At 37.3% G+C, this 12,894-nt stretch overlaps 1 protein-coding gene across 1 annotated transcript in view; it reads left to right on the plus strand.

Annotated features, from left to right (window-relative positions):
• Positions 1-12,894, plus strand: part of LOC107695407 (phosphatidylinositol 5-phosphate 4-kinase type-2 alpha) — a 59,239-nt gene that overhangs the window by 26,840 nt on the left and 19,505 nt on the right. The window contains exons 2-6 of the mRNA XM_016495291.1: positions 4,007-4,104; positions 4,457-4,553; positions 10,507-10,659; positions 10,790-10,936; positions 11,024-11,062. Coding sequence (XP_016350777.1) covers positions 4,007-4,104; positions 4,457-4,553; positions 10,507-10,659; positions 10,790-10,936; positions 11,024-11,062 — 534 coding nt within the window. The remainder of the gene's footprint in view (positions 1-4,006; positions 4,105-4,456; positions 4,554-10,506; positions 10,660-10,789; positions 10,937-11,023; positions 11,063-12,894) is intronic.

The raw sequence follows: 12,894 nt of genomic DNA on the forward strand, positions 1-12,894 counted from the left end.
TCTAAACTATTCTGAAGACAGTCGGTTCCCTTCAGAGATACATTCATATAAAACACCCGCGACGCGTTTTGATTTAGAAATGTGCAGTGCTCATGCTTATTCCATGAAGTCAAACGGCACAAATAAATCAATGTATGGGAAACACTGGTAATGTATATCGAAATATCGGAAATGTGTTTAAAAATCATATCACCGTTATTGAAAAAAATTATATCGCGATACATATTGATATTGAATTATTGTCCAGCCCTAAGTTCACCTAATAATGAAACTTTTCTGAAAATGTACTTGCCTTAAAACCATCCGAGATGTAGATTGAACTCTCATTCTGATGGCACACATTCACTGCAGAGGATGTACTTCTACATTTCTCCAAATCTGTTCTGATGATGAAACAAACTCATCAACATCCTGGATGGCCTGAGGGTAATTTTCATCAAATTAAATTTTTGGTTCAACTGTTGCTTTAAGAAAATTAGGAATTTATAAATAATCAGTCGATATTGTATATTTAATTGTGCATGCTCATTTCCCATATTTTTTATTTGAATACCTATGGCACCATCTAATGCTCACTTAAAGTTAATCTTTAAAAACAGGCTGGGAGCCCCTAAATGTAACTTCATTGGCCAATGTTACTATGTATTTTCAGTGGAAATGAAGGAATTAGCTGTAGCTTTCTCCTTGATTAAAAGTGGTATTTGTTACTGATTAGATCTGACTATGTAAGATCCTAAATGACAGATATCTTCTGTGAATGTCAGATGATATCACAATTTGGTTGCATTTTCATGTTGTCATGTTATTTATTAGGGATGGGAAGATTCCCCAATTCGCTCGGTGCATCGGCATAAAAAGTTAACGAAGCGATGCATCGGTTTAAAAATTGTGTATTGGCTACAAGTTGGCATTTATATAGCGATGCGTCGTTTCTAACATATTTGCATCGGTAAAAAACGATTTATTAATATATAATTACTAGTGGATTCGCTATACTTTTATTGTTTAGAAAGTGACCAATAATCTGTGACCAATATTTTATATGAAGATTAATTTCTCCTCTCTAAACTGTTTCTCAAGCGCGCTCTCTCATCACTGCTGCTGTGTGAATATGACGAATCACAACACCACGGAGACCCGAGGAAAAGCGGGGATTAAAGTCCAAAACCTGACTTGAAATAACCTAACAAATCAATCGGGCCTAAAGCGGTTCCATAAATGACTAATTAAGTTCACACAATCTCACTAATTTGTGCACGTTTATTTTTAAGCAGCTCTTAATGTCGATCATGGATCAAATCGATCCACCATCGCAAACAGCGAATATATCTGTACTGTTTAATGCATTTGAGACGTTGTGTTTTCCTCAGTGCATAACTGACATGTCACAGGTATATTTTTTCATCTGTAAATGTCAGAAAGTCACGCAAACATCCATTTTGCTGTCAGGAGTGGGCGAGGCACGCGAGTGAACGAGCACTAAACCGACTGAGCGCAATCGAATAGGAGCGCAATAATTCAGAGTAAAATATACATTTTGCTAAAATATTTGTCATTGGACATTAAATGTGTCTTTTGTAGAATTTTAAACCTACATATAAGTGTATTTTTATGATAGCAGTATTTTTTCATCTGTGTAAATGTCAGAAAGTCACGCAAACATCCATTTTGCTGTCAGGAGTGGGCGAGGCACGCGAGTGAACGAGCACTAAACCGACTGAGCGCAATCGAATAGGAGCGCAATAATTCAGAGTAAAATATACATTTTGCTAAAATATTTGTCATTGGACATTAAATGTGTCTTTTGTAGAATTTTAAACCTACATATAAGTGTATTTTTATGATAGCAGTAACTGTAAAGGGACTATTGTAAAGGGACATTTTTAATTCAGTGATTTTAACTTATAATTTAGTTATTTTAATGCTTTAAAGAGCTATTTTATTATTATTACTATTATTGCTATTACTATTATTTCTGCTATCTGTTCTGCAAAATATAAAAGGTACAGCTGTCATAAAACCTGAGAGAAAGGCTGCAAAAAAAAAAAGAGTCAAATAATAGTATGTGAGAGAGTAGTAATATCATTGGGTTCCTATTGGTCAGTGTTAGAGGAACTCAGCTTAGTCTGACAGTTAACCTGCTTTAGACCAGGTTAGTTTCCCAGCATAAGTTGCCACAGTGACTAAGCTTGATCTAGGCCCATGTTAAATTTGCTTTATGGAACCAAATCATTTGACAATGAGTCAGACTAAAGTCCCGTTCACACCGCCAGTGACTTTTTCACTGTTTGTCGCTTGTAGCTGGCAATTGATGTCGCTAGTGGGCGTTCCCACTACTGGTTGCCTAGTTACCCCGTAACACTCCACTACAGCAGATGAATCACGTGCTCTCCACTGACTTCACTCCCATTGGTTGTCGCTCGCGAAATTCGCTGCTTATTTGCATAAAGTTGAAGAATTCTGAACTTTTGTCGCTTGACTCGCATCGCTTGACATGCCCACATTCCGTCGCCAACGGTCAGATGCGTATCGTATCGGCCTGAGTCATGAGATGCACATCCCTATTATTTATGCATTTATGCCTTTATTTTTATGGATTTATTTATATTTATGAATTGTCTAAATACTTTTATGAATAAAACATACTATTTACAGGGATGCACAATATATTAGTTACTTCAGTTATCAACCAACATGATTGATACTGTACACGTTCATACTGTACATTATAATTTTGTTATGGCCAAATTCACTTGTACCATTTAAAGCGATAGATTTTTTTTTTTACCTTTACCACAATCTAATGCTCACTTAAAATGAATCTTTGAAATAATAATTTAATAACACTGTTAGATTTAATCTTTAGCAAATCATATCCATTATTGTTACTGTAAATTATAATGTTGTGATGCCTAAATTCACTTGTATTTTTAATTTATTTAGACAGAATAGAGTCAAATTGTAATATCTGCCATTTATTGGTTATCGGTTATAACATGAAAATAATTATCAGCCACAATTTTAATATTGATGCATCCTTCCTTATTTGTACATTTCATAGAGTTCATATATTTATTATTAAATGCTCTGCTGATTGTCTGTTGTTGCAGAGTGTCATACATAAAATCTTTGAACTCCCATGGTACTTCATGCCTGTTTGATTGCTTATAATTATCCTGGTGCATGCACATCCTCAAACAAACAAGTATATCGCTGTAATTAAGGCCTTCTGCAGTCCTCTTGAGTTTAGTTAGCGCTATTGTTATTTATATTTATTTCTTAATAGAGGGAAAGAACCTGAGTCACCGGATCTCTTTGTTGGAATGAAAACTGTCCACAGCAGTTTTAAATTCCCAATTCTCACAGTACAGCAGTAATTTCGATTACTTCAGATTTATTACAAAAAAGCTGTAGTGTTGTTTTCACAAGCAAATTGTGCAAAGGAGGAACTGATGGCTGTTGAATGTAGCACATTGTTTCAGGCCCTGAGCGGAGCAAAGCAGTGCATTGTGCCACAGAGATATCGCCCTCTGATGAGCAGAACACATCACTCACACTGATGGCTTTCCTGTACCCAGCACATCTCAGCACCTCATGTTTGTGTGCTTTGATTGGTTCAATGTCACATAAATAAGTTAATCACAAAAAATGTATGGTTGTTATAGCTGTTAACCAGTATTTGTATTGGTAGCAAGTCTTTCAAGTGTTGGAATTATGTAGCTTATTCATAGCTTGACAGGCTGTTGAGTCTTGTAGGTGGAATTTTTAGTGAATTTTGAGTAATTATCTTTGAAATATTTAAATTGAGGTATATATTTTCAGCAATTTTGTACATTTCATTTGCCATTAGTAAATTGTGTTAAATGTTTATTTATATAGGCCACCTTGCTCCATGCCCATATTGGCTGACCACTGCATTTGACTCCCATTTAAAGACCCGAACCCTGAACAAGTAACCAGTAACTGAATCCCTCTCCTCTTTCTCTCTCTCTCTCCTTCTGTCTAGATAAACGAGTTGAGCCATGTTCAGATCCCCATCATGCTTATGCCTGATGACTTCAAAGCCTACTCGAAGATTAAAGTAGACAACCACCTTTTCAACAAGTGAGTGCCTCTCAAAGCTTTCCCCTTTCTCAGCTGTTTTGATTCATCGTATTTTAATCTTTTAATCTTATTAGAGGGGTGAACCTTATGAAGCCTGTCAAGAAAATTTCTGAATCGTGTTTAAAAAAAAAAATGTTTCAGTGCAACACATACCATGACGTATTATTTATTATTAATAAATAATGTTTATACATATTAATAAAAAAAATATTTGTAGGTCACAGTAGCGTTTAATTTAAACAAAGTTTAGATTTTATTTAAAACAAAAAATATGTAACTGAGACTTTCTTTGTGTGATTCACCCAGATAACTCTCAAGATGTTTCTTGATTTTTTTCTTCTTTGCTTTTCAGAGAGAATATGCCAAGCCATTTTAAGTTTAAAGAGTATTGCCCTCTTGTTTTCCGTAATTTGAGAGAGAGGTTCAGCATTGATGACCAGGACTTCCAGGTAGGCTTTGTGAAAGAGAGAGAAATGCTCCATGGTGTCACATTCAGTGTCTTAAAACCACAGCATATTACTGAAGTTGAACCACACAAAACACCAGTGTACTCACTACTAAACAATTCAAAATAGATTCAAGTCTCTGTGAGAAAAGCCCATGATTACCAAGAGGTAATTTAGTCATTAACCACTCAATTTGCTGTCGTAATGAAGACCATTATTCCCCATAATAACACAGTAATGTCGGAGCTGTCCTTGTATCCTTCAGCCTCCCACATACAAATGTTCTTAATTGCCCTCATATTCCTTTCCTTATATCTCTTTCATGGAAGAAAATACCTTTTTTAGCAAGAATAGTCGCAATCAGTGTGCATTAGATGGAAAGGCTTTTCTCAACATTTTTTATTTTGGTTAGTGAGGAAATTATGCCTTCGCTCCTCACTGTAATCAGAAAGAGCTCAGGGTCTTGGTTAGAGCTCCCTGTCTGCTTATGTGGGTTTAAAAGGCATTACGTTATGACTGTAACTAGGGATGCTCCGATCCGCCTTTTTCGCCTCCGATACCGATTCCGATACCTATGGTTCGGTATTGGCCGATACCGATACCGATCCGATGCCAGTGAAGTTTTCTTCCCTCATTTAAAGGGGTCATATGATGCTGCTAAAAAGAACATTATTTTGTGTATTTGGTGTAATGAAATGTGTTTATGCGGTTTAAAGTTAAAAAAACACATTATTTTCCACATACTGTACATTATTGTTTCTCCTCTATGCCCCACCTTTTTGAAACGCGTCGATTTTTACAAAGCTCATCGGTCTGAAAAAGCGAGGTGTGCTGTGATTGGCCAGCTATCCAGTGCGTTATGATTGGCCGAATACCTCAAGCGTGAGACGGAAATGTTACGTCCCTCACATACTGTTGATATGAATATCGGATCGGCGTGTCCCTAACTGTAACCCTGACACATGCGCAAAAAACATCAGCTTCCCAGAATGTGCTGCTTATTTTATGGTCTTGATTAGAGACGTTAATTATGAGCTGTTTACTGTTGTCTAGGTTTCCTATGTTATACATTAGAGAAGAATGAATCCTTCATTGCACTAAGACAATCGTTTAAAGGGTTTTGCAAATTAAGAAGTGTGCACAACTATGTATTTTCAAAATAGACTAATCAGTGTTAAGGAAGCCCTAAGTCAGTGGTTCTCAACCAGGGGGCTGGTGTTCACTTGGAGGCCTCAGCAAACTTCCAAGGGAGCTGCAAGATGACTTAAAACACACACTGAAGTGCAACAGTCGGGTTCTGGAAGTAAAATCTTAATTAATTTTCTCTTTTTTTTTTTTTTTACATTAACTTATAAAACTTTAAAGATTATGTTGAAACCATCTGTTCGCGTTATTTCAAGTTATTTATTAAAATAATCATGTTTAACTAGGGATGCTCCGATCTGGATTTTTGCAGCCGATACTGAGTACCGATTTCTTGTCATGGTGATCAGCCGATACCAATGCCGATTCTGATGCTTCAAGCTTTATATAGACTGTTTCATAGGGCGCACGCGCCTGGCCCAGCCCGAAGTTAACTTCCGATCTGTGTTTGTTTATCAGTCTGGCTATGGCACCGGCTACAAATGCAGTTAAAGTTAAGGTGATGAGTAGACTGAAGTTGGGCTCAGGTGGTTGTGCTGTGGGATGTGTTTCCCATGCATTTATTTATTTGTGGCGCTCGCCACAATATCAAAATTGACCGATTTTCCAAAAGGCTTCGTTGAATAAACACGAGCACGTACTGCACGTTTAAAAATCAAAACGAGGCGCGGGTGTTTTTATATCACTGTATTTCTGAAGGAAGACTATCTTTAGAAAATTCAATGTCATTTTCATTTCATCTTTCATGTTATATGCCTGATAAAGCAGAGTTTGTGAGCTCAGCACTGCTTTGTGTACAGCTGTTACCGGGGAAATTTTTTTTCATGAGTCGGACGATTTTGCGCGCGTGCGTGTGTGTGTATGTTCGTTCGCCTGATCGGGAAGTGGCAGTGACAGAAACGGTGACATTTCAGATAAAGTTTGAAAGGAGTAAAGCCTGTGTTAATGCTATTGAGTAGACTAATATGGCCAAAGAAGATATTTTGTTTTATAAATAAACGTTCATTTAAAAGCAGCCCACGATCAGCGATACGGCAGTGTGTGCAGTGAGGCGCAGATCAGCTCTAACGTCACTGAATCTGCTGTTAAAAATGAACCATCCATTCATCATCATGCAAAACATACACGACAAATAGCGAATTTTTCATTGTTTCTCGAAACGTCATAGCATTTCCATTCCGGTGATGACATGACTGTGGTTTAAAATCATTTACGTCCCCTCGCATCATGTACGTGGTCAGGCATTGACGTCATCAAATTGCGATCGGTTCGTGAGATCGGCCAAATAGTGAGTACCAATTGAGTCATGAAATGTGATTATCGGCCGATACCGATCTCCGGCCGATCGATGGGAGCATCCCTATGTTTAACAGCAGAATTTGACTACTGAAGATTATATTCATTTTTAATTTGATTGTGTCATTCACACTGCTTCATGGGATTGTAGTTCGTTCCCTCACTAAAGACATTAAGTACACAGTCTTGTACCTTTGTAACCTTTGTATATTTAAAACAATTTTTGCTTTAAATAAAAAACTGTAATGCTGTGATTCACCTCGCAGCTGTCGCAGCTGGTTCATGGCTCATAATGCTTTAACAAAGACTTTTTTAAAATCCCTATGGGGAAAATGAATGGGGAAAAAAGCTTCCAGAACCATTGTTGGAATTTCCCCCTTAACAATTGTTGCTTGGAAAATGTGGATATATGAGGTAGCATCATTTTAAAAATGTTATTATTGGCACTATCAAAGTCATTTTTATAATAAGTATGTTTTTTTTTATAGTTATGCCATGCTTTAAAATATTTGATACAATTTTATTGAAACTGAAAAAAGAAAAGAAAAAAATTTTTTTTTTTAAATTCTTATCCTTAATCCTTATGCAGTAATAAGAATTACTACTGGAAGAGTCATGGGGCCTTTGAATATGATTGTGGACAGTCAATAACAGCCATAAAAAAAAGGTTGAGAACCACTGCCCTATATAATTAGTAGGGATGCACCGATACCACTTTTTCCAGTACTCGCCCGATACCGATACTTTTATTTTTGGTACTTGCCGATACCGAGTACCGATACCAATATTTTTATTGCATTTGTACATTTTTTAAATATTGGGTACAGAAACCAAAAGAGTATGTATATTGTTTAGTTGGTTAACTTCATTTATCAAATAGATACAGTCAAACCAAAATTTATTCAGACACCTTCAACATTTCTCACATTATCACAGTTTATTCACTATAGTTTAGAAAATGGTAATAAATATGACAAGAACTCACAGTTAAACTGTGTCAGAACAAATTCAGCTTGATAATGTCAGATAACTTTGATAGAAAGGTATGTAATGGATTACAATAAACCAAAAATTATTCAGACAGCTGTTAGTATGACAGTATTTACACAACTATCAATACTTAGTCGAAGATATTTTGTTTTATAAATAAACGTTCATTTAAAAGCAGCCCACGATCAGCGATACGGCAGTGTGTGCAGTGAGGCGCAGATCAGCTCTAACGTCACTGAATCTGCTGTTAAAAATGAACCATCCATTCATCATCATGCAAAACATACACGACAAATAGCGAATTTTTCATTGTTTCTCGAAACGTCATAGCATTTCCATTCCGGTGATGACATGACTGTGGTTTAAAATCATTTACGTCCCCTCGCATCATGTACGTGGTCAGGCATTGACGTCATCAAATTGCGATCGGTTCGTGAGATCGGCCAAATAGTGAGTACCAATTGAGTCATGAAATGTGATTATCGGCCGATACCGATCTCCGGCCGATCGATGGGAGCATCCCTATGTTTAACAGCAGAATTTGACTACTGAAGATTATATTCATTTTTAATTTGATTGTGTCATTCACACTGCTTCATGGGATTGTAGTTCGTTCCCTCACTAAAGACATTAAGTACACAGTCTTGTACCTTTGTATTTTTGCAATATTTAAAACAATTTTTGCTTTAAATAAAAAACTGTAATGCTGTGATTCACCTCGCAGCTGGCTTGCTTAGTTCATGGCTCATAATGCTTTAACAAAGACTTTTTTAAAATCCCTATGGGGAAAATGAATGGGGAAAAAAGCTTCCAGAACCATTGTTGGAATTTCCCCCTTAACAATTGTTGCTTGGAAAATGTGGATATATGAGGTAGCATCATTTTAAAAATGTTATTATTGGCACTATCAAAGTCATTTTTATAATAAGTATGTTTTTTTTTATAGTTATGCCATGCTTTAAAATATTTGATACAATTTTATTGAAACTGAAAAAAGAAAAGAAAAAAATTTTTTTTTTTAAATTCTTATCCTTAATCCTTATGCAGTAATAAGAATTACTACTGGAAGAGTCATGGGGCCTTTGAATATGATTGTGGACAGTCAATAACAGCCATAAAAAAAAGGTTGAGAACCACTGCCCTATATAATTAGTAGGGATGCACCGATACCACTTTTTCCAGTACTCGCCCGTGGCCCGATACCAGTATCGGTATCAGTGCATCCCTAATAATTAGGCTAGTTTAGGACCACTTTTCATGTTGGTCATAAGTGGGCGGGACTTGGGATCAGATGTTATGCCGCAAGTCAAATGTCTACCTGCATAATAACAAAGCTGTTTTGTAATACAGACCTAGTGTAAACCCACTATGACTTCCTAGCGTTGTGGTTCCTCAGTCCACCCTGCATCCTCTGCCTCATCATCACTATTTTCAGCCCATCTGGTCACACACTTCCCTGCGGAACGAGCTGTCAGCTGAACAGCTACAAGCCCTAACCCGCATGACTCAGCCTGGGAATCCTTTCGAAATTTCATATCCTGCTTTTGGTTTTGTGTTTAATGAGTATACTTGATGAATATAGTGAGTGTTTCAGTGAGGAGATCCAAGCACATAGATTTGAGGAAGAAAGAGGCACTGATACTGATGAGGAAGGTGACAGGGAAATGTGTGGGTGTGTACATGTTTGAGGTAGCAGACCTTGGGAATGTATGTAGAGTGGTCTGAGCTGCTCTGTGCAGCTGTGTCCTTCACTCACCCTCACTGATCAGAGACCCTCCATTTCTTTCAAGTGCATCATGTATCCACCATGAGCTTTTTTTTTTTTTTGAAACTGGGACAGACACAAGGGCAGACCCACTTCAGTCAGTGAGAGAAAACGGTTGGAAACTGCACCGTGTCTGTATGTCAGTGGTCATGTGTTTGTGGGCAGGGCAATTACAGTCGTGATTTGCAAACAAAATGTTATAATCAGAAATTCACATACCCTTTTGCATGAGAGCCAGTGCTCAGTCAGTCATGAGTTCTGTGAACCTCTTTTAGAACTAGAACTTCAGAACATTCAGATCCATTTTTACTAGTGACTTGACAGCCAAACCATGACATAACCGACTGTTACTGCTTAACCTGCCCACAAATAAACATGCATCAGTCTTAGTTTATTTTATTTGTATGTATTTTTTTTTTTATTGCCTTGCTTAGTCTTTTTTTTTTTCACAAAGTTATTAAGCAGCACAACTGTTTTCAACATTGATAATAATAAGAAATGTTTCTTGAGCACCAGTTTAGCATATTAGAATGATTTCTGCAGGATCATGTGACACTGAAAACTGGAGTAATGGTCAGCTTTGCCATCACAGGAATAATTTATATATTGAAATAGAAAACGGTTATTTTAAATTGTAATATTTTTTTCTGTATTTTTGATCACATCAATGTAGCCTTGGTGAGCATTAGCAACTTTAGTCTCATCCATCTTTGTGTGCATTTATTACGTGTGCTAAGACCTCTTTCCCATGTGCGTTGGCAGAACTCTTTGACACGCAGCGCGCCCCTCGTTAGTGAAGCTCAGGGCCGTAGTGGTGCTCGCTTCCACACCTCCTATGACAAGAGGTACATCATCAAAACCATAAGCAGCGAGGACGTGGCTGAGATGCACAACATCCTCAAAAAGTACCACCAGGTGCGACACAAGCTCATACATTCCCCATGCAAGTGGTGTATACCTTTAATTGATGTTTTACCCATAATTTGTACATTTACTTACACATTTCTTTTGAGCTGGATGGTTATAATGTCTTTTTTCGCTGCAGTATATAGTGGAATGTCATGGTACCACACTGCTGCCACAGTTTTTAGGCATGTACCGCCTCACTGTAGACGGAGATGAGACTTATATGATAGTCACACGCAACGTGCTCAGTCACCGGTTGTCTGTGTATAAGAAATATGACCTGAAGGTAAGGATTATGAAAAATGGCAGGCCAAGTCAAACCAGATGATGATTATGATATGGTTTGACATGTTTCAATTTTTCTTCACTGTAGGGATCTACTGTTGCCAGAGAGGCAAGTGACAAAGAAAAGGTCAGTTTCACCCTCAAACACAAAATTGATGTGAAAGTTTCAAATTTTCACTTGTATTGCTTTTCCGATCATTTTTTGTTCGTTTTTTGTGTGTCGAGTGTATTGTATGTCAGGTCTCTTTACTTGTGTGTTTGAAGATGGTTCATTCTGTAGTGGCTAATCATTTTTCACTTCAAGCACCTTAATTTACTGTGAAGCAGAGTGCGAGTATGAGAGTGAGGCGTGCTGGATTTAGAGCGTCTGTGTGATTATCGGGTGCACAGATGTAGATCTATCCTATACTTAGGGTGTCAAGGTGAAGCAGAGTCCATGGTGCTTTTTTAAGATATGGAGATTAAGGCAAGAGACTGTAAGCTTCAGTAGCATCAACACTGGCACCGTAAATAAAATGGATGATTTAATGACAGTGGTTGGAATGTTTGCCTGCTAGTCATCACAAGGTACTAGAACTTAACAAAGAAGAAATAAGTTAGCTATGAATGCTGGTAATTTCACATGTCTACATTTCACATTTCTACTTGCATATTATTAAGTATTATTTTGCATAGTCATGTATGGTGTATTTTTTTTTTTCAACTAAAAAATGTGTGTGTGTATATATAGTAATAAGTATAAGTAATCCTACTTAGATAAGTTAAAGTGCCCCCATTAGGCCATTTCGAATATTGCCTTTCATGCAGTGTAATGTAGCTGTATGTAAATATAAACAATCTGCAATGTTGTAAAGCTGAAAGTGCAAGATAAGTAAAGTTATTGTCTCCCAAAAGAAAGAATTGACTCTGAACAGCCTGAACAAGTCTTTAGTAATTCGAATCCCACTTCCGTGACGGCTACAGGGTAACACATTTGCATAATGCCCGCCTATGTTCTACTTTGGCTGGCCGCGAACAACTTGACGCACCCACAAACATGTCATTTTACTGACAACTGCTTCTTTAATCTCGGGGAGTTCAATGCGGAATTCACAAAACACTTGCTCTTGAAATATGACTCAGTACCCAGTTTATTTGGACTAGCTGGCTCCACTGAATCACAACCTGTAAGTAGGGCTGGGCGATATGGCCAAAAAAATTATCACGATAATTTTTTTCATATCCGTCGATATTGATAATTATCACGATAAATGTCAAATCTTTATTTCTTTCAAGTTTAAAGCCAGATTTTTGCTCCACAGTTAAAGTTGTATAAACCAGACCATTAATTTTCCTTAAAATAAATATCTAAATAGAAAATTTAATTTCTTAGTTTCTGCGTGTTCTAATGAGTGATATTGTTTCAAATACTATTTGATGATATTAATAATAATAATATCACTTTTTTGTCTCTTAGTATAGTTTGATAGTAGCTTGAGTTAGGATGCAGAGGTAAATTTTTGTTCATTATCAAAATCAGTAACATCTGTAAAAATTGTAGCAACCCTAAGTTCCCTTTCATGGGAACTTCGAACTGCGTCCTCTAGGGGTCACTATGGGGAACGCCTCGTCGTGACCCGTGTCTGAAGCATACATTGAAAAAACACCAACTCGTTGGCCGGCGACAGCCATGACGTCACTACCGGTGCGACTATAGTATAAATAGGCGCCGGGAGCACACATCATTCTCTTCTTCGTCTTCATTGACTGTTTTGTTTGAAGCGTGCATTTATGTGGTAAGAGCGATCTCTATTCATCTCATTATGGTGAGCACTAGCAAAGCGTTTAAGGATGTGTGCATCCGTGTTGACGTTGTTTAACATCTGATGACACACACGATCTATGCGTTATTTGTTTGGGCGAAGAGCACGCACGCGATGCCTCCGAGGGGGCAATCGGCGTGCACTGCGAGCGTTTTTT

This window comes from Sinocyclocheilus anshuiensis, unplaced genomic scaffold (assembly GCF_001515605.1).
Source record: "Sinocyclocheilus anshuiensis isolate Anshui unplaced genomic scaffold, SAMN03320099.WGS_v1.1 scaffold110, whole genome shotgun sequence".
Taxonomy (NCBI): Eukaryota; Metazoa; Chordata; class Actinopteri; order Cypriniformes; family Cyprinidae; genus Sinocyclocheilus; species Sinocyclocheilus anshuiensis.